General features: G+C 37.7%; 3 protein-coding genes across 3 annotated transcripts in view; 1 reads left to right on the top strand and 2 right to left on the bottom strand.

Moving 5' to 3' along the window:
- LOC116161736 (anoctamin-4-like) overlaps positions 1-27,742 on the bottom strand; it is a 319,822-nt gene that overhangs the window by 219,052 nt on the left and 73,028 nt on the right. The gene's annotated exons all lie outside the window — the stretch shown is intronic.
- Positions 1,142-27,742, top strand: part of LOC116161735 (rabankyrin-5) — a 31,119-nt gene continuing 4,518 nt past the window's right edge. The window contains exons 1-5 of the mRNA XM_031475193.1: positions 1,142-1,281; positions 1,335-2,050; positions 23,790-24,016; positions 24,070-24,192; positions 24,292-25,044. Of these exons, the coding sequence (XP_031331053.1) occupies positions 1,278-1,281; positions 1,335-2,050; positions 23,790-24,016; positions 24,070-24,192; positions 24,292-25,044 (1,823 nt within the window). The 5' untranslated portion in view covers positions 1,142-1,277. The remainder of the gene's footprint in view (positions 1,282-1,334; positions 2,051-23,789; positions 24,017-24,069; positions 24,193-24,291; positions 25,045-27,742) is intronic.
- On the bottom strand, positions 5,804-14,229 carry LOC116161749. The gene is made up of 3 exons (XM_031475214.1): positions 14,011-14,229; positions 6,199-6,375; positions 5,804-6,147 (listed from the first exon to the last, which is right to left on the bottom strand). The coding sequence occupies exons 1-3, from the start codon at positions 14,060-14,062 to the stop codon at positions 5,879-5,881; spliced, it is 498 nt and encodes a 165-aa protein (XP_031331074.1). The 5' UTR covers positions 14,063-14,229; the 3' UTR covers positions 5,804-5,878.

Below are 27,742 nucleotides of genomic sequence, written 5' to 3' on the forward strand. Positions count from 1 at the left end.
GCACTAATATTTACGGAGATACTCTATAAAAGTATTGAAAATAGGACACCCTGTATGTATCTATAAAACCATGGAAATTAATCAAAAAGCTTTCCAGTGCGCTTCAGATTTTTTCTAGGGGGACATTCAATTGCAATGGAAAGCTGTAGAATGTTTTTAAAAGGGCTCTAAAACGTTTCAAAAAATTCATAAAAATCTAAGGTCTAGAATGCTCTTTTTCGAACTTGCGAAACTCCGCTCGCCAGCACTTTTTGGAGCGGCCGCTTGATGCTCGATACTCGAACGTCTACTTAAAGTGCTCGGCGCACGAGCGGTTTTTGGGCTCGTGAGCGCTTTTAACCGCCCTCAAGCGTTGAAGGATTAAGCGCCGCTCGATAGCGTTTTTTCCGCTGCCGAGCACTTTTAGGAGTGCTCCGAACTCGCAAGCGGTTTGGCATTGCAAAACAACTCGATGCTCGCGAGCATCTTTGAGAAAATTAAAGCGCTCGAGCGGTTTTTTTAGAACGCTCGATCCAGGTTCTGGAGGAGGGTACTGCTCCAAGAGTCCTGCATTCGCCTCGTAGATTTCAACATAATGCTAGCATTATGCGAAGCTACGAATGTCTGAGGAAAAATCCCTGACAAAACCCCAGACAGAGCAGTTGGCAACGGGATTCGAACCCGCAACCTCCCGAATAACCGGTGAGCGCAACCATTGCGCCACCCGCCTCGGTCTCAGGAGGGTTTACAATTGCAGGTGGAAGGGGGTAAATAAGCTTTTTAGGGTTTTGTTTTTAAGCGTTTCCTAGAATTCCAGAGACACGTGGATCGCACGTGAAGAACGCTCGAATACCTTTTTTTTGTCCTTGAGCTATTTCCAGTCTCTCCAAAGAACTAGAGTTTTCGAGAGTCCTACGAGACCATTGCAGAGCTTTCTAGATACTTATTTCCAGGACTAAATAAGAGAACCCCGAAAAAGTACTAGAAAGCTCTGTGGTTGAATTGTCTAGAAAAATGCGAATTCCGTTACGACTATTAGGAGGGTGTCCAGATCAAGGACGGCTGTGCTTTTGGGCGCCTTTCGAGAGTATAACAGCATTTTTCTACGTTCTTTCCCGCGCTTTTCAAGGCGACGAGAAGTTTCGAAATACGCATCCTGGCGCCGGTTTAAATGTCACTAATTTAATTTGAGGTTATGTTCCAATTCAACTAAAAAAATTTGTGGGGCGGTGTATTTTCGTTAATTACGTGCAATTAAGCATGATCTACTGAACGTTTAACGAATTAAAATCGCGAAAATGGGTAAGGTCTCCAATTTCTGCCCACCTTTCCAAATGGACACCCTTAAATTTCAGCTCTCTCCGAAGTGGACAAACTGCAGCAACACCTCGCGCTGCTAAAGCAGGAATACGCAAAGTTGCAAGACAAGTACAACGAGATCACCGGAAAGTACAGCGTCTTAGCATCGTCCGGCACGAACGAGAACTCGTTCGCCGCCTCCCTACTGCAACTAGTCGGCGGTTTGTACAATTCGGAAACCTACAGCGACATCAAAATTAAACTGTCGGATCGCACCCTGAACGCTCACAAGTTGGTCCTCAGCGCGAGATCGGCGAAATGGGGCAAGGAACTGCTCGCGAACAAGGAGCTGCTCGATTGGTCCGATATGAATAACGACGTGGGCGAGGCCGTGCTCGTCTGGCTTTACACCGACAAGATCAAGCTGAGCTCGGACGACGTAACCCTCAAAGTGATACAGGTCGCACACGAGTTTAAACTGCTAGATCTGCTCGCGGCGTGCGAGCACGCCTTGATCTCGAACGTTAACGTCCGAACATGTGTGAAATTCTACTCGGTCGCCGAGGAGATTAATGCGAACAACTTGCGCGAGTACTGCTCGTCGCTGATATCGACGCATTGGGACGACCTGAACTCGTCCGATTTCGAGCACATGTCCGGGCCGCTGCTGTACAACATGCTCAAGAGTAAAACGCAGCTGCCTCTGCACGCGGCGGTGCGGCTGCAACGCGAGGACGTCGTCTTTCTGTGTCTAGTCGAGAATTCGTCCAGGGTAAGTGTGGGAAAATTGGTTCATAAGCCGCATTAGTTTAATTATAGAAAACAATCGCCTTCTACTAATTAATTATGTTTAATTATTCGGTTTTTAATTGGATGACATGACCCAAAGGTCAACTTCTAGAGATAATGAGCGTTTGATGGAATTTCTTTTGATTAGTAGGGGTTGATAATAACAAAACCGTTTTTCTATTATGCCTGTTACGATTTCATAAAAATCAGACATACAACAAAAATTGCTTTTGCGCATGACGGTTCATTATTCGAAAAAGTTGCCTTGCGCATGCGCAGCTTGCCTTTTGATCTGGGTTTTTTCAATGATCTATGGGTGGCATTCCAAGAATCTGACCATACCACTAATCAATTTTCAAAAAATGATTAAATAAAAAAAGTGATCAATTTTTTAAAAAATCTTGAAGTAAAAATGTGATAGAATTTGATTTTTTAAAACTTTTGGTTTTGAATTCAATTGAAAATGATTACGTTGCATCAGAGGTAGCGACATTGACACCGTAAACAGTACATGCAACAATTAATCACATTTTCAAAAAATCTTGAAATAAAAAAAGGGATAGAATTCGAATTTTTTAAAACTTTTGGTTTTGAATTCAACTAAAAACGATTACGTTGCATCAGAGGTAGCGATATTGACACCGTAAAAGGTAAACGCAACAATTAATCAATTTTTCAAAAAATCTTGAAATATAAAAAGTGATAGAATTTGAATTTTTTAAAACTTTTGGTTTTGAATTCAATTGAAAATGATTACGTTGCATCAGAGGTAGCGACATTGACACCGTAAACAGTAAGTTCAACAATTAATCAATTTTTCAAAAAATCTTGAAATAAAAAAAGGATAAAATTCGAATTTTTTAAAACTTTTAGTTTTGAATTCAACTGAAAATGATTACGTTGCATTAGAGGTAGCGATACTGGCACCGTGAACCGTAAACTCAACACTTAATGACTTTTTCAAAAAATCTTTAAATAAAAAAAGGGATAAAATTCGATTTTTTCAAAACCTTTAGCTTTGAATTCAAATGCAAATGATTACTTTGCATCGGACGTAGCGATATTGACACCGTAAACGGTAAACGCAACAATCAATCAATTTTTTTAAACATTTGGCAATAAAAAAAGTGATAAAAAATTCGAATTTTTTAAAACTTTTGAATTCAACCGAAAATGGTCATGTTGCATCAGAGGTAGCGATATTGACACCGTAAACGGTAAACGCAACAATTAACCTCTTTTAGATCTTTAATCAAAAAGTGATTATTCAATTTTTTTAAACATTTTGCAATAAAAAGTGATAAAAAATTCGAATTTTTCAAAACCTTTAGTTTTGAATTTAACTGAAAACGATTACGTTGCATCAGAGGTAGTGATATTGGCACCGCAAACGGTAAACGCAACAATTAATCACAATTTCAAAAAATCTTGAAGTAAAAAAGTGATAGAATTTGAATTTTTTAAAACTTTTGATTTTGAATTCAATTGAAAATGATTACGTTGCATCAGAGGCAGCGACATTGACATCGTAAACAGTAAACGCAACAATTATTCACTTTTTGAACAAATCTTTAAATTAAAAAAAGTGATAAAATTCGAATTTTTTAAAACTTTTGGTTTTGAATTCAACTGAAAACGATTACGTTGCATCAGAGGTAGCGATATTGACACCGTAAAAGGTAAACGCAACAATTAATCAATTTTTCAAAAAATCTTGGAGTAAAAAAGTGATAGAATTTGAATTTTTTAAAACTTTTGGTTTTGAATTCAATTGAAAATGATTACGTTGCATCAGAGGTAGCGACATTGACACCGTAAACTCAACAACTAATCAATTTTTCAAAAAATCTTGAAATAAAAAAAGGATAAAATTCGAATTTTTTAAAACTTTTGGTTTTGAATTCAACTGAAAACGATTATGTTGCATCAGAGGTATATAGCGATATTGACACCGGAAAAGGTAAACGCAACAATTAATCAATTTTTCAAAAAATCTTGGAGTAAAAAAGTGATAGAATTTGAATTTTTTTAAACTTTTGGTTTTGAATTCAATTGAAAATGATTACGTTGCATCAGAGGTAGCGACATTGACACCGTAAACAGTAAACTCAACAATGAATCAATTTTTCAGAAATCTTTAAATAAAAAAAGGATAAAATTCGAATTTTTTAAAACTTTTGGTTTTGAATTCAACTGAAAACGATTATGTTGCATCAGAGGTATATAGCGACATTGACACCGTAAACAGTAAACGCAACAATTATTCACTTTTTCAAAAAGTCTTTAAATAAAAAAAGTGATAAAATTCGAATTTTTTAAAACTTTTGGTTTTGAATTCAACTGAAAACGATTACGTTGCATCAGAGGTAGCGACATTGACACCGTAAACTCAACAACTAATCAATTTTTCAAAAAATCTTGAAATAAAAAAGGATAAAATTCGAATTTTTTAAAACTTTTGGTTTTGAATTCAACTGAAAACGATTATGTTGCATCAGAGGTATATAGCGACATTGACACCGTAAACAGTAAACGCAACAATTATTCACTTTTTCAAAAAGTCTTTAAATAAAAAAAGTGATAAAATTCGAATTTTTTAAAACTTTTGGTTTTGAATTCAACTGAAAACGATTACGTTGCATCAGAGGTAGCGATATTGACACCGTAAAAGGTAAACGCAACAATTAATCAATTTTTCAAAAAATCTTGGAGTAAAAAAGTGATAGAATTTGAATTTTTTAAAACTTTTGGTTTTGAATTCAATTGAAAATGATTACGTTGCATCAGAGGTAGCGACATTGACACCGTAAACAGTAAACTCAACAATGAATCAATTTTTCAAAAAATCTTTAAATAAAAAAAGGATAAAATTCGAATTTTTTAAAACTTTTGGTTTTGAATTCAACTGAAAACGATTATGTTGCATCAGAGGTATATAGCGACATTGACACCGTAAACAGTAAACGCAAACAATTATTCAATTTTTCAAAAAATCTTTAAATAAAAAAAGGGATAAAATTCGATTTTTTCAAAACCTTTAGTTTTGAATTTAACTGAAAACGATTACGTTGCATCAAAGGTAGTGAGATTGGCACCGCAAACGGTAAACGCAACAATTAATCACATTTTCAAAAAATCTTGAAGTAAAAAAGTGATAGAATTTGAATTTTTTAAAACTTTTGGTTTTGAATTCAATTGAAAATGATTACGTTGCATCAGAGGTAGCGACATTGACACCGTAAACAGTAAACTCAACAATGAATCAATTTTTCAAAAAATCTTTAAATAAAAAAAGGGATAAAATTCGATTTTTTCAAAACCTTTAGTTTTGAATTTAACTGAAAACGATTACGTTGCATCAAAGGTAGTGAGATTGGCACCGCAAACGGTAAACGCAACAATTAATCACATTTTCAAAAAATCTTGAAGTAAAAAAGTGATAGAATTCGAATTTTTTAAAACTTTTGGTTTTGAATTCAACTGAAAATGATTACGTATAAATCAGGGGATGCGGTATTGACACCGTAAACGGTAAACGCACCAACCCATCAATTTTTCAAAAAAAATCGAATTAAAAAAATCTTTTAAAAAAAAGTGATAGAATTCAAATTATTTCTGGAATTTTTTCTTTTGAATTCAGCTTAAAATGATTACGAATATGAATCAAAATCCTTACATAAAAACGTGATAAAATTCTAATTTTTTTAAACTTTTAATTTTCTAGAAGGACGATCCGTTCAAAAAAATCACAAAAGTATTTATTCTAAATTACAAATAACTTTACAAAAATGTACAAAGCGATATGAAAATATCATCTAGCGCCATCTATCAGTAGAAAAAGAAAGCAGGAGATGATCACAGGAATTATACTCAGTCCTCCTCTCGTCGCCAAATTGCACAGGTTTCCCTTGCAGTAGCAATGCTTGCTGTCCGAGGAACGTTGTCCTTTATCGTCGGTTTCCGCGCACCCCTCCGTGTAAGGCTCCTCGATTAGGATTCTCCTCTCCCATCTGTTGTTTTTGTATTCCTGAACGACGTTCATTTGTTGGGCGCAATCGCGCGACGTTCCATTTACTAGCACTGCAAGTAAGGGAGATGATCGATTGAGGTCGCGAGTCGTCGGAAACTTACCCGAGTTAAGGTCGACGGTGTACGTCTTCTTCACGCAAAATGTCGAGTAGGGGCAGTCGACGATGAACTTATCGGATGCGTCGAAGTCCGAACAGAGCCGCTTGGTGACGTTGACGTGGGCGGGCGGGGCGACGATTGTGCATTTGTAACATAGTACACCTTTCGTTGGAGGTAAACCTGCAAAAATAAAGCGAATTGTAGGCGTTTCCGATAAGTAATCGGCGAAATTCACAATCTAAGGTAGGAAGAGGTTTTAAAACGTCCTATGGCAAGGATGTTGCGGTTTCCATTGTAGGTAACCGATTGCGAATTCTCTGTATTATTTTTTTTGTGAAACTGATAACGAAAATTTTGTCGAAAACCCTTGCTTTGAGTTCAAGATAATCCCGACTGATTTTCGGAAAAGTATGAGGCCTAGTATGTATCCTTGGGGAGCCCCCTTGGTAATCTATTATGAATCTATTCCTGTCGAATTATTCTTGCAAGATATTTAAGCCATTAAGAATACTGTAGAGTTTGTGGAAAATCTTTAAAAGAAGAATACCGGAAAAAAATGTGGGTAATTTTTACAAATTAAAATGATTCAATAAATTCCATAATTTTTGACACTTTTGGCCCATTTTTGGACATTGTTGAAGCTATTCTTCAGGTATGTTGAAGCGAGGCGAGACGGCGCAGTCACTGAAAGTAAATCCCCTAAGTACTAAACCGAAATACAGTAGGAAGAGTTTTTTAATCACGTTAGTTGAAGCTATTCTTCAAACGTCGCCTAGACATTGGGGGAGGCGAGGCGGCGCAGCCGCCGAAGCCGAAGCTATGTTCCCTAAGTACTGAAGTCTGAAAATTTTTGTGATCGCCATTGCTGAAGCTATGCTTTAAGTGTGCCGGAGCGAGGCGAGGGGGCGCTGCCACTGAAATTGTATTCCCTAAGTACTAAACCGAAACTCAGTGGGAAGATCGCTGTAATTACCAAAGCTGAAGCTATTCTCCAATCGTGTTAGAGAGGCGAGGCGGCGCAGTCGTTGAAACTATATCTCCTAAGTATTAAACCAAAACACAATGAGAAGATTTTTGTGATCACGATAGCTGAAGCTGTTCTCCACACGCTGCGTAGACATTGGGCGAGGCGAGGCGGCGCAGCCGCCGGAGCCGAAGCTATGTCCCCTAAGTACTGAAGTCTGAAAATTTTTGTGATCGCCATTGCTGAAGCTATGCTTTAAGTGTGCCGGAGCGAGGCGAGGGGGCGCTGCCACCGAAATTGTGAACAGTGGGAAGACCGCTGTAATTACTAAAGCCGAAACTATCCTCTAAATGAGACGGCGTAGCCGCCAAAACTCCAGTTATGCCCCCGGTATACTAAACTGAATGATTTTGTAAAGATTTTCGCGATTATCACCTTCAACCGTGTTGGAGTGAAGCGAGGCATGCGTATAGATATTTAATATAGTGCGAGGCGAGGCGGCGCAGCCGCGGAGGCCGAAGCTATGTCCCTTGTGTACTAAGTAGAAACATTTTGTGAAAATTTTTGCCATTACCATAGCTGACGCTATTCTTCCACTGTGTTAGCGCGAAGCGAGGCGGGGAGAGGGATACTTAGATATCGAATATTCTGGTAATATTGGAGGAGGTGCAGCCGCCGAAACCGAGGCTATGTCCCCAAAGTACTAAAGTAGCTTGAAAATGTTTATGATCATTGTTGATGCTATGCTTCAAGTGCGTTGGAGCGAGGCGAGGCGGCGCAGTAGCTAAAACTACATCTCCTAAGTACTAAACCGAAACACGATGGGAAGATTTTTATAATTACGTAGCTGAAGCTGTTCTTCAAACGTTACCTAGACATTGGGCGAGGCGAGGCGGCGCAGCCGCCGAAGCCGAAGCTATGTCTTCTATGTACAAAAAAGAAACTTAGAAAATTGTTGTGATCACCATTGCCGAAGCTAGTCTTAAGTGTGCCGGAGCGAGGCGAGAGGGCGCAGCCACTCAAAGTTGATCCCCTAAGTACTAAACCTAAGCACAGTGAGAAGACTTTTGTGATAGCTGAAGCTACTTCTTCGAGCGAGACGCCTCGATATTTAATATGGGGCGAGGCGAGGCGGCGCAGCCGGACAAGCCTAAGCTATGTCCCATAAGTACTAAACCGAAAGATTGTCTGAAAATGTTTGTGATTAACATGGCTTCAAGTGTGCTGCAGCGAGGCGAGGCGGCGCAGTCGCTGTCACTGTATCCATGAAGTACTCATCCAAAACACAGTGGAAAGGTCAGTATGATCACCACAGCTGAAGCTGAGGCCGGAGTTATTCTTTAAACGTGTTTGAGCAAGACGCCCAGATATTTAATATCGGGCGAGGCGAGGCGGCGCAGCCGCCGACGCCGAAGCTATGTCCCCTAACTGAAACATATAGTGAAGATTTTTTCGACCGAGGGGATACCTAGATATCCAATATTGGGACAGTAGTGGAGGCCGCCAAAACCGAGCCTATGTTCCCAAAGTACTAAACCGAAACTTAGCTTGAAAATGATCAGCCGCCGAAGCCGAAGGTATGTCCTTTGTGTACTGTACCCCTTAAGTAATAAGCTATTTTGCAAACGTCTTCGAGCGAGACGCCTAGGTATTGAGTGAGGTGAGGCGCCGCAGACACCACTGCTTTCGGTTAGCCCCCCCCCCCCAATTAATTTTTTGTATATTGAAATGGGGGATGGTATCACAATCCTCTTAAGTGTATCTTTTCTAATCTAAATATTTTGAAAATAGTCAACACGTATCCTATACACTACAGGTATTCCTACATTGTTATATGGGAAAAATGGGGTTGGAGGGGAGGGGGGGGGGATAACCTTCACATACAGCCCAGGTTGTGAGCATAATAGCGCAATTAGAGCACAAGTCAGTCACAGTAGATTTAACAAAAATGGTTCACTTTTGGACCAATGAGAGAGCAGGCCCGTAGCCAGAATGAAGTAGCAGGGGTGACCAGAATTTTTCCAGGTGGGACTTAAGAAGTTTTTGATAAAGACTTCTCCAGTAATTCTTGTAAAGGGGCCATCAACCGTAATTTCCAGTGGAGGCAAGACCACGTTCTAGGTGGGGCTGAGCTCCCACCCGGTCACCCCCTGGCTACGTGCCTGTGAGGGGGTTAAGAGAACCGGTCTACGTCTTGGGGCGAGGCGACGCCGGAGCCGAAGCTATGTTCCAGGTTCTAAACAGAGTACCGATTACGCCAAAGCGTCAGCTGATGCGCACGCCGCCGCCGCCTCGATTTGAATTTATTTAAATGAGCCAATGAGCGTCCAGTTATCTTTGCATCAACGCAAATCCGCTGACGCTAATCAATCGTTTTTAATTAATTTACCAGACATTTTCGGAGATACATTTTTTGATATGTTAAACAGGAGTTTTTCTACTTCTCAGTGATTTTTTCATCGATAGAAATTCTGTTTCATCATAATCTAAAACGACTGTACTATTTAACCCGTTTTGATGACGCTCGAGGAATGCAAGGTTGGAAGGATTACCAGTCGAGACCGAGAGATAACGCCAATTTGCTGTTATCAGTAATCTACGAAAGCCCGGAACGGACATGTGATATTTTTTAATATCGAGTTACAGCAGGAACTAGTCTGAAATTGACTACTTTTAGGTGACAACGCTAACGATTAAAGGTAGGGTCGCTGTAACGGTGTTACTGATACTGCCTTGTATTTTTGTTTAAATTAAACATGAACACCCCCTACGAAATGAATCATTCTAAAGATCTGGCAAAATTCTGGCGAAGTGAGTCACCGAGAGCGACATTCTTCATTGCGCGCAGGTGATCCCCCAATGCTCGAAGAGCGGTGTGCACGTTGAACGGCACAAAAGGTGAAAGTGCTCTACTGGAAATGTCAACGTCGTCGTCGCCCGATTAATTCAAAGACGATTACTAATGCGTTATCATTTGGGGGAAACGACGACGCCTGCACGATAATGGAAATTACTCATGGAAAGTTCTGGGTCAATGACTACGCTCTTGAAAAAACGGTCTCCTTTCACGGTGCCATATTTTTGATAGATTTTTGCAATCGGTTTATGCAATGCAGGTCGAGACTGCCGTTAAAGTTACGTCAGCATTTTCTTACCTTGACTAATTCATCGGTTCCAGATTGCAATAATAAGCAAATTACTTTGGCACAATCGAAAGTAAGTAGAGCGTGAAATTTTTTTCAAATTTCCTCCCCGCTAAACTTTTTTGATTTTCGCCCGTTTTTTTAGGTTTCTGTCAGTCTTGCTCGACCAATAAAAAAAGTTCCGTATTAATTTGCAAACGGGACCCAAATTGTGACATTTTTATTTTATAGCATTTCACGTTATGTTGAAAGTACCCGTTTTATTTCTAATTAAAATGTCAAGGTAACCCCATTAAAAAATTCGACCGTGAAAAAATGGGAGAAACTGCAGTCAGTGGTGACTTCAAAAACAAATTTTCTGGAAAATGGAAAATGGAAAATTTGTTCGATAGGTATTCTCGCACGACTAGGTCGTTGTGCGCGGGTGCACCGTCCTGTTAAAACCAGAAGTTTCCAACTTGTGTTTTTTTGTCTGCCGTACTCGTCGTATTCCTAATAAAAAAATGCATTTTTTGCGGGCCATATACAAAAATAAAGTTGAATTATGTCAAATAAATAAATTTGCCCCAAAAAAAGACCCTGATGGTAAGTCGATGACGGTTACCCAAAAAAGAATTTTGTAGGAAAATTAAAGGAGTTATAGTTGACTGGAGCGCCAAAAAATGGCGCTGGCGACAAATTATGTGAACTAAACAAATGACTGTGGCCCCAAAAAAAGGCCCTTATGGAAAACTATAGACATAAATTGACGACGGTCACCAAAAAATGAGCTTCTAGGGAAATTAAAGGGGTTAAATCGGTTTTGGCCCCAAAAAAAAGCCCTGACGGAGAACTGTAGACAAAAATCGACTCGTAAATCGATGACGGTCACCAAAAAATGAACTTCTAGGAAAATCGAGAGGAAATGAAAGGAGTTAGGCGCCAAAAAATAGCCCTGGTGAGAAATTATGTGAACTATGGTCTCAAAAAAAGGCCCTGATGGCAAGCTATAGACATAAATCGACCACGGATACCCAAAAAGAATTTGTAGGAAAATTAAAGGAGTTAAAGTCGACTTTGGCGCCAAAAAGGGCCCTGGTGAGAAATAATGTAAACCAAACCAAAGGCTGTGGCCCCAAAAAAGGCGCTGCAGAAAAACTATAAACACTAAAATCGACGACGACCACCAAAAAAAGAATTTGCAGGAAAATTATAGGAATTAAAGTCGCCGTTGGCGCCAAAAAATGGTCCTGGTGAGAAATTATGTGAGCCAAAAAAAAAGGCTGTGGTCCCAAAAAAGGCCCTGCAGAAAAACTATAGACACTAAAAGGGACGACGGCCACCAAAAAAAGAACTTCTCGGAAAATGAAAGGAGCTGAAGACGACGTTGGTGCCAAAAAATGACTCTGGTGAGAAATGATGTCTACTAAGTAAAAGATTGTGGCCCCAAAAAAGGCCCTGATGGAAAAAAAGTAGACATAAATCGACGACGGTCGCCAAAACATGAACTTCTAGGAAAATTGAAACGGTTAAATCGACTTTGGCGTCAAAAAAATGGCCCTGGTGAGAAATTAATGAACTAAACAGAAGACTGGTCCCAAAAAAAGGCCCTGATGGTATACTACAGACAATAAATTCGACAACGGCTACCAAAAAATGAACTTCTCGGAAAATTAAAGGAACTGCAGACGACGTTGCTGCCATAAAATGGCTTTGGTGAAAAATTATTGAAACTAAACAAAACACTGTGGCCCCAAAAAAAAGGCCCTGATGGTATACTACAGACACTAAATTCGACAACGACCACCAAAAAAAAAACGTCTCGGAAAACTAAAGGAACTGAAGACGACGGTGCCAAAAAATGGCGCTGGCCAGAAATTATGTGAACCAAACCAAAGGTTGTGGTCCCAAAAAAGGCCCTGCAGAAAAACTATAGACACTAACAGCGACGAGGGCCACCAAAAAACAACTTGGAATCTTAAAGGAATTACAGTCGACTTTGGAGCCAAAAATGGCCTTGGTGAGACTACACGAAAGGCTGTGGCCCCAAGAAAAGGTCCTGGTGGAAAACTGTAGATAGCAAAATCGGCGACGGCCACAAAAAAACCTTTAGGTCGACGTTGGCGCCAAAAAAAATGGCCCTGGTGAGAAATTATGTGAACTTGACTGTGGCTCCAAAAAAGGTCCTGGTGGAAAAGTAGGGGAATCAAAGTCGGCAATGGTCACCAAAAAAAGAAAATGAAAAATTAGAGGAACTGAGGACGACGTTGGCACACAAAAAAAAAATGGCCGTGGGGGGAAATTATGCGAACTGGACGGTCGGCTGTGGCTCCAAAAAAGGTCCTGGTGGAAAAGTAGGGGAATCAAAATCGACAATGGTCACCAAAAAAAGAAAATGAAAAATTAGAGGAACTGAGGACGACGTTGGCACACAAAAAAAAAATGGCCGTGGGGGGAAATTATGCGAACTGGACGGTCGGCTGTGGCTCCAAAAAAGGTCCTGGTGGAAAAGTAGGGGAATCAAAATCGACAATGGTCACCAAAAAAAGAAAATGAAAAATTAGAGGAACTGAGGACGACGTTGGCACACAAAAAAAAAATGGCCGTGGGGGGAAATTATGCGAACTGGACGGTCGGCTGTGGCTCCAAAAAAGGTCCTGGTGGAAAAGTAGGGGAATCAAAATCGACAATGGTCACCAAAAAAAGAAAATGAAAAATTAAAGGAACTAAGGACGACGTTGGCCCACACAAAAAAAATGGCCGTGGGGGGGAAATTATGTGAACTGGACGGTCGGCTGTGGCTCCAAAAAAGGTCCTGGTGGAAAAGTGGGGGAATCAAAATCGACAATGGTCACCAAAAAAAAGAAAATGAAAAATTGAAGGAGCCGAGGACGACGACGTTGGCACAAAAAAATGGCCATGGGGGGGGGATTTGTGAACTAGACGGTCAACTGTGGCTCCAAAAAAGGTCCTGGTAGAAAAGTGGGAAAGGAAAATCGACGATGGTCACCAAAAAAGGAACTAGACGGTCGACTGCCGCCCAAAAAAAGTTCTGGTGTCGAAAAGTAGGGACATTAAAATCGACCATGGTCACCAAAAGAACTTATTGAAAAATTAAAGGCACCAAGGACGGCGTTGGCACAAAAAATGGTCATGGGGGGGGAAATTATGTGAGCTGGACGGTCGGCTCCAAAAAAGGTCAAAAAAAAGAACTTCTCGAAAAATTAAAGGAATTGAAGTCGACGTTGGTGCCAAAAAGGACTCTGGTGAGAAATAAGGTGAACTAAACAAAATACCGTGACCCAAAAAAGGCCCTTTTTAGTATCCCGTGATGTTTTTCTTTAACACTTCATTATAATGTATGCAATTTATTACTCGTTACGCGTTCCCTGCAGCGTAATACATTTTTTTGGCGTCGTGGTAACCTTAGATTTCATAATAAGGGTACGCCACCTACAATTTATTACCCATTAGAACGAATTTTTCGCATTTTTATTAAATGACACTTTTGGGAATGAGTGAAAGCCACAAAATTGTGGAAAGTTCATGTAATTGTCGTAATTAATTAAAGTAAGGACAGTTTCCTTAAACTCCCACTCGGTGAAATTTATTCATTTAATCGTAATTTGAATTGGGGGCGGGGGTAGGTATCCCTTTAGAAAAAAAAATGCAATAAGCGATTTTCCGAGGACACTTTGACCAATTAATGTAAAATTAATTTATGCTTACATGAATTAATTAAAAATATCACAGCGAGGACTTCGTTAATTAGTGAAGGCATTTTATTAACTAATTTGTTAAGTTCGCATCCCTCTTTTGTTTTACCGCTGGCACGTTATCGATCACGTTAACTTTACATTTCGCATTAACTACTCACACGAACCTTGCCAACGTCACCAACTCGACTGAGCTCCTAAAACGCGGCTTACGGGACTTAAATATTCATCGCGTGAATCGCCCGATTCGGCGAAACTCGCCGTTTATTAATCGGTTCGCGTGGCCTACTGCTTTTATTTATTTATGAGGCGATAAAACGCGAAGTGGAGCGGGAGGCGCGGGGGTTAACAACATAATTAGAATTACGCCCATGGTTTAATAAGTCGTTGTTTGTTTGCTCAGCGAATTCCGCAAAGTATTGAATGAATCAGCCAGGAAGTCCGGAGAAAAACATCTGCCTTTGATTTTTTCGGGACGCCTGCACGTGGCCGACGGGAAGCGAAAAGGGTTGACGTCTCGCCCCCTTCACATATGCTAATCAATTTTTTAGTCGGATAGAAAGAATCGATCCAGCGCACGTAGTTTCATCCCGAAGTGAGGGTGATTACTGCTGATTAGTTTGGAGGCGCCAAAGATGCGCGCCTCTCGTTCAATGATGCGACGCCGCCAGCGAACCGAAAGGATAGAAATCAATTTGTTATACAATATTTACACGCAATTCCAGTCATGTTTTGTGTAAGATGTTTAATAACACACAAAAAAACCAAACGGCGGGGTTTTCAAGTAAAGGAATAGTAGCATTTCATAGCAACTTGTTTCGTTCTAACACATCACTCGATTCTAGTAATTTTTTGTAAAATGTGTAGTAGCACAAGATTAGCACAAACGGACGTTTTTCAAATAGAGCAATGGTAGCAGCTCCAGTAGCAAAACATTAGCAATCCTGTAGTTGAGTATAGCAACACATCACTTGATGTCATTTTTTCTGTAAATGGTATAGTAGCACAAAACTAGCACAAAAAATCAAACAGCACTCTTTCAAATAATACAAAAGCAACATTTCGGGGAGCACAACATTAACAATTTCGTAGTTGACTTGTGTCATTGTGCATATCACTTGATCCAGGTCATTTTTTAAAAGGTGTAGTAGCACAAAACTAGCACACAAGCCAAAAGCTTTAGTAGCACTAAATTAGCACTTTCGTACTTGAGTAGTAGAAATTGGTTTCGTTGTGCACATAACTTGATCCTAGTCATTTTTTGTAAAAAGTGTAGTAGCAGAAAACGAGCATAAAAACCCAAAGCTTCAGTAGCACAAAATGAGCAATTTCGTAGTTGGGCAATAGCAACTTCTGCTGTCACGCACATCACTTGATTCTCGTAATTTTTTTTTGTAAAAGGTGTAGTAGCACAATTCGAGCACAAAAACCTACATTTTCAGTACCATAAAATTAGTAATTTCGTAGTGTAGCAACTGGTTTCGTTGTGCACATCACTTGATCCTGGCCCTTTGGTACAGTATGACAAACGTATTCCAGAACCCAAAGCTACAGTAGCACCAAATTAGCTATTTCGTCCTTGCGTCGTAGTGCGCATGGTCTTTTTTGTAAAATGTCTAGTAGCACAAGGTTAGCACAAAAAAAAAGACGGCGGATTTATCAAATAAAGGCAGCACTAGTAGCACAAAATTAGCAATTTCGTATACTTTCGAATTTTTTTCGCTGTGCACACCACTTCATCCTGATAATTTTTTTCTGTAAATTACATTCCAGCACAAACCTAGCACAACAGTTCAAAGCTCCAGTAGCACAAAAAAACAAATTGCGAGTTTTTCCAATAGCCAGTAGCACAAAATTAGCAATTTCGTAGTTGCGTACAGCAACTTGTTTCGTTGTGCACATCACTTAATCGTGGTGATTCTATCTGTAAACGGTGCGGTAGCTCAAAACTAGGACAAAACCGAAAGCTTCAGTTGAAGAAAATTAGCAAGTTCGTGGTTGAGTCGTAACTTTTTTCGTTGTGGACATCACCGCATCCTGATCATTTTGTTTTGTAAAAGATGAAATACCACAAATCTAGCACAAAAACACAAAGTTTGGGTACCACAATTTCGTCATTGAGTAGTAGCAAGTGTTTTTATTGTGCACGTAAATTGATCGCGGTCTCTTTTTTCTGTGAAAGGTGTAGTAGCACAAAAATAGCACAAAAACCCGAACCTTCGGTAGCACAGAATTAACAATTTCGTAACAGCATGTTTTTTAGTTGTGCATATCACTTGATGCTGGTCATTTTTATGTGAATGGTGTAGTAGCACACAACTAGCATAAAACCCAGTACAAAATAAGCAATTTTGGAGTAATAGCAAGTGTTTTTATTGTGCACATCAATTTATCATTGTCTTTTTTTATGTGAAAGGTGTAGTAGCACAAAATTAGCACAAAAACTGAAAGCTTCAGTAGCGTGACAATTTCGTGGTTGAGTAATAGCAACTTATTTCATTATGTACACGTCTGTTCATTCTCGTCATTTCTTTCTGTGAAATTTGTAGTAGCACAAAAACCCGAAGATTCGGTAGCACAAAATCAGCAATTTCATAATTGAGTAACAGCAACATTTTTCTGTAAAAGGTAAGCACAAAAATTTAAGGGTCAGTAGCAATTTCGTAGTTGAGCAACTGTTTTCGTTCACTTGATTTTCGTCAGATTTTCTGTCAAAGCTGTAGTAGCGCAATACCCAAAGCGTCAGTAGCACAAAATTAACAATTTCGCAGTTGAGTAATAGCAACTTGTTTCGATGTGCAGTTGATCCTGGTCATTTTTTCTGTAGATGGTATAGTAGCACAACATTAGCACAAAAACCTAAAATTTCAGTAGCACAAACTTAGCAATTTCGTGCTTGCTTCGTAATGCACATAATTTAATCCTAGTATTTTTTTTGTAAAATTTGTAGTAGCACAATATTAGCACAAAAGGCCAAACAGCGGGTTTTTCAAATAAAGCAATAGTAATAGCAACTTTCATGTTGAGCACTTGTTCCTGGTCATTTTTCTATAAAAAGTGTAGTGGCCCATAATTAGCACAAAATTAGTAGTTTCATAATCGAGTAATTGCATAATTTTCTCTTAAACAGTGTATTAGCACAAAACTAGCACAAAAACCCAAAGCTCCAGTAGCACAAACTTAACAATCTCGTGCTTGCTTCGTAATGCATCGCACTTAATCGTAGCATTTTTGTAAAATGTAGTAGCACAAGATTAGCACAAAAAATATCGGGTTTTTAAAATAAAGGAAGTAGCGGTAGTACACTATTAGCAATTTCGTAATTGAGTAATAGCAACTTTGTTGTTGTACACATCACTTGATCCTGGTCATTTTTCTATAAAAAGTGCAGTAGCACAAAATTAGTAATTTCGTAATTGAGTAATAGCATACTTTTCCCGTAAAAGGTGTATTAGCACAATACTAGCACAAAAACCCAAAGCTGCAGTAGCACATAATTAGCAATTTCGCAGTGGAGTAATAGCAACTTGTTGCATCGTGCACGTCACATTTCCATTTCAATCCAGTAGCAGAAAATTAATAATTTGCTTCGTTGTGCACATCTCTTGATTCTATTAATTTTGTTCTGTAAACTGGATTCTAACCAAAAACTAGCTCTAAGCCCTCGTAGCACAAAAGTAGCAATTTTGTAATTGAGCAAAATTTTCCTGTCAAAGGTGTATTAGCACAATTAAAGCTTCAGTAGCACAAATTTAGCAATTTCGTAGTTGAGGTTTCATTGTGCACATCACTTGATTCTGGTCAGTTTTTCTGTAAAAAGTGTAGTAGCAGAAAAACACACAGCTGCAGTAGCACAGAATTAGCAATGTCGTAGTTGAGTAACAGCATTGTATGTACACCTTATATACAATGGTAATAGTGACTTGTTTAGTTGTTCGTATCACTTGGCCATGGCCAGTTTTTCTGTAAAGGCTGTAGTAGCACAAACACTTAAAGCTTCGGTAGCACATAATCGACAATTTTGTGGTTGATTATAACAATTGGTTTCGTTGTGCATATCACTTGATCCTAGTCATTTTCTTCCTGAAAGGGCTGTAGTAGCACAAAATTAGCACAAAACCAAACAGCGGGTTTGATAAAGCACTAAAAGCATCTCGAGTAGCACAAAGGAGCGATTTGTTTTGTTCACTTGATTCTTGTTTCTGCAAAAAAACACAAAATAGCACAAAAACAGCTGGGCCTTTTATTAAAGAATCTCGAATAGCACAAAATTGACAATTTCGTGTTTATTTTATTAATTAATTTATTAATTTTATCAATTTTTTTAATTCGCCGTAATTATATGTGCTCAAATTTAGAAATTTAGATTCTAGCTGAACGTTTCCGTACTTTCAAGTTTGCACTGCTAATTATCGCAAATTGTCATAAATTTACAAGTCACTTTTAATTAATTAACGTAATTCAAATGCGTTGAAATTTAGAAAATTATCCTCTATATTTACTGTACGTAATCGTCGCTGAGGCTCTGTTTCTGCTTCAATTGCAATTAAGGCTCGAATTCAGCAATATGTAATTAATAATAATTCGTAGCTTCCGAGTCTAAATTATAAATCACAAATCGCCGTAATTGCATGTCAACTTTAATTAATCAACGTTAGTTAAATCCTGTAAATTTCTCAAATCTGAACGCCATTACATCTGATTTTAACGTATCGTAATTACATCTCAGCCTAATTAATTAATAGCATTCGTTTCACTTTAGAAAATTACTAATTACTACACAATCCAAATTATGTAGCGAAAAATTTGCACAACGAATCAAACAGCTTTTTCTCTTGAGTAGCACAATTTTTATCAATTTTTTTTTAATTTACCGTAATTATATGTGCCCAAATTAGAAATTTAGATTCTAGCTGAACGTTTCCGTACTTTCAAGTTTGCACTGCTAATTATCGCAAATTGTCATAAATTACAAGTCACTTTTAATTAATTAACGTAATTCAAATGCGTTGAATTTAGAAAATTATCCTCTCTATATTTACTGTACGTAATCGTCGCCGAGGCTTAGTTCTGTTTCTGATTCAATTGCAATTAAGGCTCGAATTAAGCAATATGTAATTAATAATAATTAGTTACTTCCGAGTCTAAATTATAAATCATAAATCGCCGTAATTACATGTCAACTTTAATTAATTAACGTTAGTTAAATCCTGTAAATTTCTCAAATTCTGAACGCCATTACGTTTGGTTTTAACGTATCGTAATTACATCTCAGCCTAATTAATTAATAGCATTCGTTTCACTTTAGAAAATTACTAATTACAACACAATCCAAATTATGTAGGGCAAAATTAGCACAACAAATCAAACAGATTTTTCAAATAAAACAAAAGTAGCATCTTGAGTAGCACAATTTTGATCAATTTTTGTTTAATTTACCGTAAGTATATGTGCTCAAATTAGAAATTTAGATTCTAGCTGAACGTTTCCGTACTTTCAAGTTTGCACTGCTAATTATCGCAAATTGTCATAAATTACAAGTCACTTTTAATTAATTAACGTAATTCAAATCCGTTGAAATTGAGAAAATTATCTTCTTCATATTTACTGTACGTAATCCTCCCTGCGACTTAACTTGATTTCTGCTTCAATTGCAATTAAGGCTCGAATTAAGCAATATGTAATTAATAATAATTAGTTGCTTCTGAGTCTAAATTATAAATCACAAATCGCCGTAATTACATGTCAACTTTAATTAATTATCGTTAGTGAAATCCTGTAAATTTCTCAAATTCTGAACGCCATTATGTCTGATTTTAACGTATCGTAATTACATCTCAGCCTAATTAATTAATAGCATTTGTTTCCCTTTAGAAAATTACTAATTACTACACAATCCAAATTATGTAGCGAAAAATTTGCACAACAAATCAAACAGCTTTTTCAAATAAAACAAAAGTAGCATCTTGAGTAGCACAATTTTTATCAATTTTTTTTTAATTTACCGTAATTATATGTGCTCAAATTAGAAATGTAGACTCTAGTTGAACGTTTCCGTACTTCAAGTTTGCACTGCTAATTATCTCAAATTGTCATAAATTACAAGTCACTTTTAATTAATTAACGTAATTCAAATCCGTCGAAATTGAGAAAATTATCTTCTTCATATTTACTGTACGTAATCCTCCCTGCGGCTTAGCTTGGTTTCTGCTTCAATTGCAATTAAGGCTCGAATTAAGTAATATGTAATTAATAATAATTAGTTGCTTCTGAGTCTAAATTATAAATCACAAATCGCCGTAATTACATGTCAACTTTAATTAATTATCGTTAGTGATATCCTGTAAATTTCTCAAATTCTGAACGCCATTACGTCTAATTTTAACGTATCGTAATTACATCTCAGCCTAATTAATTAATAGCATTCGTTTCACTTTAGAAAATTACTAATTACTACACAATCCAAATTATGTAGCGAAAAATTTGCACAACAAATCAAACAGCTTTTTCAAATAAAACAAAAGTAGCATTTTGAGTAGCACAATTTTTATCAATTTTTTTTAATGTACCGTAATTATATGTGCCCAAATTAGAAATTTATATTCTAACTGAACGTTTCCGCACTTTCAAGTTTGCACTGCTAATTATCTCAAATTGTCATAAATTACAAGTCACTTTTAATTAATTAACGTAATTCAAATCCGTTGAAATTGAGAAAATTATCTTCTTCATATTTACTGTACGTAATCGTCCCTGCGGCTTAGCTTGGTTTCTGCTTCAATTGCAATTAAGGCTCGAATTAAGCAATATGTAATTAATAATAATTCGTAGCTTCTGAGTCTAAATTATAAATCACAAATCGCCGTAATTACATGTCAACTTTAATTTATCAACGTTAGTTAAATCCTGTACATTTCTCAAATTCTGAACTCCATTACGTCTGATTTTAACGTATCGTAATTACATCTCAGCCTAATTAATTAATTGCATTCGTTTCCCTTTAGAAAATTACTAATTACTACACAATCCAAATTATGTAGCGAAAAATTTGCACAACAAATCAAACGGCTTTTTCAAATAAAACAAAAGTAGCATTTTGAGTAGCACAATTTTTATCAATTTTTTTTAATGTACCGTAATTATATGTGCCCAAATTTAGAAATTTATATTCTAGCTGAACGTTTCCGTACTTTCAAGTTTGCACTGCTAATTATCGCAAATTGTCATAAATTTACAAGTCACTTTTAATTAATTAACGTAATTCAAATGCGCTGAAATTTAGAAAATTATCCTCTTTATATTTACTGTACGTAATCGTCGCCGAGGCTTAGCTCTGTTTCTGTTTCAATTGCAATTAAGGCTCGAATTAAGCAATATGAAATTAATAATAATTAGTGGCTTCTGATTCTAAATTATAAATCACAAATCGCCGTAATTACATGTCAACTTTAATTAATTAACGTTAGTTAAATTAAATTAAATTTGCACAACAAATCAAACGGCTTTTTCATATAAAACAAAAGTAGCATTTTGAGTAGCACAATTTTTATCAATTTTTTTTTAATGTACCGTAATTATATGTGCCCAAATTAGAAATTTATATTCTAGCAGAACGTTTCCGTACTTTCAAGTTTGCACTGCTAATTATCGCAAATTGTCATAAATTTACAAGTCACTTTTAATTAATTAACGTAATTCAAATGCGTTGAAATTTAGAAAATTATCCTCTTTATATTTACTGTACGTAATCGTCGCTGAGGCTGTGTTTCTGCTTCAATTGCAATTAAGGCTCGAATTAAGCAATACGTAATTAATAATAATTAGTTGCTTCCGAGTCTAAATTATAAATCATAAATCGCCGTAATTACATGTCAACTTTAATTAATTATCGTTAGTTAAATCCTGTAAATTTCTCAAATTCTAAACGCCATTACGTCTGATTTTAACGTATCGTAATTACATCTCAGACTAATTAATTAATATCATTCGTTTCACTTTAGAAAATTACTAATTACTACACAATCCAAATTATGTAGCGCAAAATTAGCACAACAAATCAAACGACTTTTTCAAATAAAACAAAAGTAGCATTTTGAGTAGCACAATTCTTATCAATTTTTTTTAATGTACCGTAATTATATGTGCCCAAATTAGAAATTTATATTCTAACAGAACGTTTCCGTACTTTCAAGTTTGCACTGCTAATTATCTCAAATTGTCATAAATTACAAGTCACTTTTAATTAATTAACGTAATTCAAATGCGTTGAAATTTAGAAAATTATCCTCTCTATATTTACTGTACGTAATCGTCGCCGAGGCTTAGTTCTGTTTCTGATTCAATTGCAATTAAGGCTCGAATTAAGCAATATGTAATTAATAATAATTAGTTACTTCCGAGTCTAAATTATAAATCATTAATCGCCGTAATTACATGTCAACTTTAATTAATTAACGTTAGTTAAATCCTGTAAATTTCTCAAATTCTGAACGCCATTACGTTTGGTTTTAACGTATCGTAATTACATCTCAGCCTAATTAATTAATAGCATTCGTTTCACTTTAGAAAATTACTAATTACAACACAATCCAAATTATGTAGGGCAAAATTAGCACAACAAATCAAACAGATTTTTCAAATAAAACAAAAGTAGCATCTTGAGTAGCACAATTTTGATCAATTTTTGTTTAATTTACCGTAAGTATATGTGCTCAAATTAGAAATTTAGATTCTAGCTGAACGTTTCCGTACTTTCAAGTTTGCACTGCTAATTATCGCAAATTGTCATAAATTACAAGTCACTTTTAATTAATTAACGTAATTCAAATCCGTTGAAATTGAGAAAATTATCTTCTTCATATTTACTGTACGTAATCCTCCCTGCGACTTAACTTGATTTCTGCTTCAATTGCAATTAAGGCTCGAATTAAGCAATATGTAATTAATAATAATTAGTTGCTTCTGAGTCTAAATTATAAATCACAAATCGCCGTAATTACATGTCAACTTTAATTAATTATCGTTAGTGAAATCCTGTAAATTTCTCAAATTCTGAACGCCATTATGTCTGATTTTAACGTATCGTAATTATATCTCAGCCTAATTAATTAATAGCATTCGTTTCCCTTTAGAAAATTACTAATTACTACACAATCCAAATTATGTAGCGAAAAATTTGCACAACAAATCAAACGGCTTTTTCAAATAAAACAAAAGTAGCATTTTGAGTATCACAATTCTTATCAATTTTTTTTAATGTACCGTAATTATATGTGCCCAAATTAGAAATTTATATTCTAACTGAACGTTTCTGTACTTTCAAGTTTGCACTGCTAATTATCGCAAATTGTCATAAATTTACAAGTCACTTTTAATTAATTAACGTAATTCAAATGCGTTGAAATTTAGAAAATTATCCTCTCTATATTTACTGTACGTAATCGTCGCTGAGGCTCTGTTTCTGCTTCAATTGCAATTAAGGCTCGAATTAAGCAATATGTAATTAATAATAATTAGTTGCTTCCGAGTCTAAATTATAAATCACAAATCGCCGTAATTACATGTCAACTTCGATTAATTATCGTTAGTTAAATCCTGTGACTAATTAATTAATAGCATTCGTTTCACTTGAGCAAATTACACAATCCAAATTATGCATTATTCATAATTAGCCGCGCACTTTAATTAATTAACGCTAATTAATTAGTCTTAATAGCAGGTTATGGTGCCTGAACCAATTAACAGTAATTTCGTTGAAATTTAAATAACTAAATACGTTTGATGCACTTCCAGCTGTCGGACATTGTCAACGTGTGGGGCCCGAACGGAGATCTGCCCCTCGACATCGCCTTGCGCTGCAACAACTCGAGCATAGCGACGACGTTAATTCAGCACAACGCCGATATCAACATACGCGACATGCAAGGGGAGACGCTGCTTCATCGCGCGATAAAACGCGACGATTCCTTTTCCGCGCTGTACCTACTCGAGAGCAACTGCGACGCGACCCTTACGACGCGGTAAGGCAACAACGCATCAACCACGCGCAACGCCGCTCATTTGCAATTTTTAGGAACGAGAACGACTCGGCGCTCCACCTGCTGGCCGGAAGTAGCGGAATTGAGGATTCGATTAAGTTGGCCGAGAAACTGGTCAATAAAAACGTCGGGGTCAACTCGCAGAATCGTCAGGGACTGTAAGTGTCTCAAGAACCGTTCAAATCCTTTAGGGACTTTAGTATTATTCAGATCGCTCAGTTTTTTATCCGTTGTGGTCACTAATCACTCTTTTGCAGCACCGCCCTGCACATCGCTATAATGGCGAACAACGAACCCATCTTCAGCCTACTTCTGGCCCAGCCCAACCTCGAGATCAACCTAAAGAGTGCCGAAGAACACAGCCCGCTTTACTTCGCCCTGCTGAAATACGAGGCGGGCGACACGGACGAGCACAGCTACGTCTCGCAGCTACTGTCAAAGAGAGACATTCAAACCAACCCCGTCTACTCGCAAACCTGCAACAGCCTCCTGCAGACGCTCATCTTGGCGGAGGCGCGCAACGCCGCCCTATTCATAAGCGACCACATCCAAAACCTCAGCCACGTAAACATCGACGGCGAGACCGCCCTGCACACCGCGTGCGTCAAAAAATGCGGCACGCTCGTCGAAAAACTGCTCGCCCTCGGCGCCTCGCCGAACGTCCTCACCAACGAGCTGCGCCAGACTCCGCTGCACTACGCCGTCTTGAGCGACTCGAAGAGCTGCATTCAGGAGTTCATCGACTACAACCGAAAGTTGGAATCGCTCGATCCGACCGAGAGCAATAAAATACCCGCCAACTTTAACCTGAAAGATATCGACGGCGAGACGCCGCTAAGCCTCGCGCTTAACGAGGGTTACAACGATTTGGTACCCGTTCTGACCGAGGGCAAGGCGGACGTTAACGTTAGGAATGCCAAAGACTTTACGTTGTTACACCAGGCGATTTTGAAGGAGGATTCGAGGACTGCAATATTTCTGTTGGATAACGGTGCGGATATGAACGCGAAGTAAGTTACCGACGCAGACTGAAAAGTTACGACCAATACCAACACATCCTGTATATAAATTTTTGCCATCTCGATTTTGTTGTTTGCAATTGGGGAAATGTTGTATGTGGCTGCTGACCAGGAATTTGGATAGTACGTTGCCTTTGAAGTGAGCGAGTTCTTGCTCGGGCGCCAAATGATGGGGGGTTTCTGTTTTTAGAGTATAGAACAATTAAATTAGATACTGTCCCAAGTCGCCAGCATGGTGACACGAACATTATGAGAAAGCGCTTAGAAATACATATAAAATTTTCGCTTGCCTACTATGATTTTAATCGTAATTTTTACTTTTAGTAGGTATACAACGCCGAACCTGGACCAGTTCAAGGTCGATTGCCACCTGGTGGTGACCTTGGGAAGTAGGTCACGATGAAGGTAACGTGGCGTTAACTTTGGAAAGTAGGTCCAAGTGACGCTCACGGGGCAATCTTATTTAATTTTTTTGGGGTGTCAAAATACATTTCCATACATTTGGTATATCAAATTGCATCTTCAAGGTCATTCAGGGTCACTGAACCCTTTTTTTGGGATGGCAGATTATACTGTCAAGGTCATGGGCCGATTTGCATGTGGTGGCAAGCTATACAAGGTCAATGGCATCATTTTTCTTGTGCCGATCTTCATTTCCAAGGTCATCCAAGACCGTATTTTTATCGTTCACTTCCATTTGGATGATCTTGAACATGTAAATTGACACGACAAAAAATGGAGGCTGGAAATGTAATTTGACACCCCATAAAATGAAATACGGTAACCAAAGCTTGCCCTTTGAGCTTTATCTTGATCTACTTTCCAAGGTCACCACCAGGTGGCGAGCGACTTTGAACTGATCCAGGTTCGGCCTTATGTACCTACTTTTTTTCTTTGTTTTACTGCTATTATAATCTATTATGTTATTACTCACCTTGTATATCCCCCTTAAATTGACACGACAAAAAATGGAGGCTGGAAATGTACTTTGACACCCCATAAAATGAAATACGGTAACCAAAGCCCGCCCTTTGAGCATTATCTTGATCTACTTTCCAAGATCACCACCAGGTGGCGAGCGACTTGAACTGGTCCAGGTTCGGCCTTATGTACCAACTTCTTTTCTTTGTCTTACTGCTATTATAATCTGTTATGTTATTACTCACCTTATTTATCCCCCTTCTCCCCCATCTTTCCCCCCCTATTAGTCTCCAATTTTCGATCTCTTGACACATTTCCTATTTTTTCGTATTTATCTTCTTCCTTATTTTCTTTCACTGTTTCTTACATGTTCTTTTATGCATTCTTCATCCGCTCTATTCTCTTATTCCTTTTATCATTCGAATTGTGATCTCTCCATCGCCTTGTCTACCACTTCCCATCTTTTTTGACATTAATTACTCTCGTGATTTTACCGTTTCATCTTCCACATCTCATTCATTTTGCACTATTCCCTTTCATCTCCTTTTACCATCTTCACCACCGTCTTGCCTCTCTTTTTCCCTTTTTTCATCACTTTGCGTCTTTTTTGTTTTCTTTTTATTCCTCTTTCTTTCTTGTTCTTTTCTTTCTTCTAACCCCTTGTACCTTCCCATTTTGTACCTCTCCTTCATTCTCTACTCATTTTCATGATGTTCTTTCTCTTTACTCCTACTCTCCTCTTTTCCGTCTTGTTCATTCTCTCCTTCCGACCCGCTTTAGATCATATTCACGTTCTTCCTCATCACGCGCTATGTATCTTTTATGTTTCTTCTTATTGCATTATTTTACCATAATTCTCATTTTTCTGTCATACATATTTTTTCACTTTGTCGATTTTCTTCTTTTAATAATTTTTTCCTATCTTCTTCACCTTTTCATTTTTCCCCCACGTATATTTTCCTTTCCTTTTCACGACTTTCTACCCTCTCTTCTTCCTTTGCCCTTGTTTCTTTTTCTAGTTCCAGTTTTTTGCTTCCTATTTCACGTTTTTTACACCTATTTCACGCACGATTCCTCTAACCCTTATTTTTGTACCCCTCCTTTTATGTTAGTTCTATTTCTTACAAGCTTCTTTTCTTCAGGGTATGCTCATACCTACTCGTCGCCTTTTTCTCTCTCTACCATTCTTTCTTTTACTGTACTTCCTCATTTGCTTCTCTTCTGGTTCATCCCTTTTTTTATTCTACCTCTTCATCCGTCTTTGGTATCTCTTCCGTTTCATTTCTGCTCCACTCAATTTCGATTCTACTGATTATTCTTTTCGTTATCTGCAGCTTTTTTTTTTCTTCTGCTTCAGATTGATCCAGTTATTATTGTATTCCCCCTCTTCTTCATCGCCCGCTATTCTTTCTCCTCTTTTTCGTAATTCTTATTCTCTACCTTTATAATCTTTCTTATCGATTTCCCCCTCACATTTCTTTCTCCCCCGTCTTCTTTTTTCTCATCTTTCTACTTCTCACTTATTTCCTTTTCCGCCTCATCTTCATTTTCTTCAGCACACAATCTTCTCCCCTTCCTTTTTCTTTCTCTTCGCCGTTCTCTCTTCTCCTTCACTCTTGATATCGCTGCTTTGCCTTTTTTTAAATTTAGCTTTTTTACGTTCTCCCTTTTTTCTACTAACGTTATTTTTCACTTATCCCATCTTCCTTCATTGTTCCTTTTTTCTTCCCTATCCCACTCTTTGTTTATGAAAATGCCGTTTAAATAA

Source organism: Photinus pyralis, unplaced genomic scaffold (assembly GCF_008802855.1).
Source record: "Photinus pyralis isolate 1611_PpyrPB1 unplaced genomic scaffold, Ppyr1.3 Ppyr1.4_LG10, whole genome shotgun sequence".
Classification (NCBI taxonomy): Eukaryota; Metazoa; Arthropoda; class Insecta; order Coleoptera; family Lampyridae; genus Photinus; species Photinus pyralis.

Excerpts from the sequence above, each read along its gene's own strand:
- LOC116161749 (XM_031475214.1), bottom strand. The coding sequence starts at position 14,062 with ATGCCTTCACTAATTAACGAAGTCCTCGCTGTGATATTTTTAATTAAT. Across the intron at positions 6,376-14,010 it reads GATATTTTTAATTAATTCAT|GTTTACCTCCAACGAAAGGT; the intron begins GTAAGCATAAAT and ends TTATTTTTGCAG. Across the intron at positions 6,148-6,198 it reads CACCGTCGACCTTAACTCGG|TGCTAGTAAATGGAACGTCG; the intron begins GTAAGTTTCCGA and ends CCTTACTTGCAG.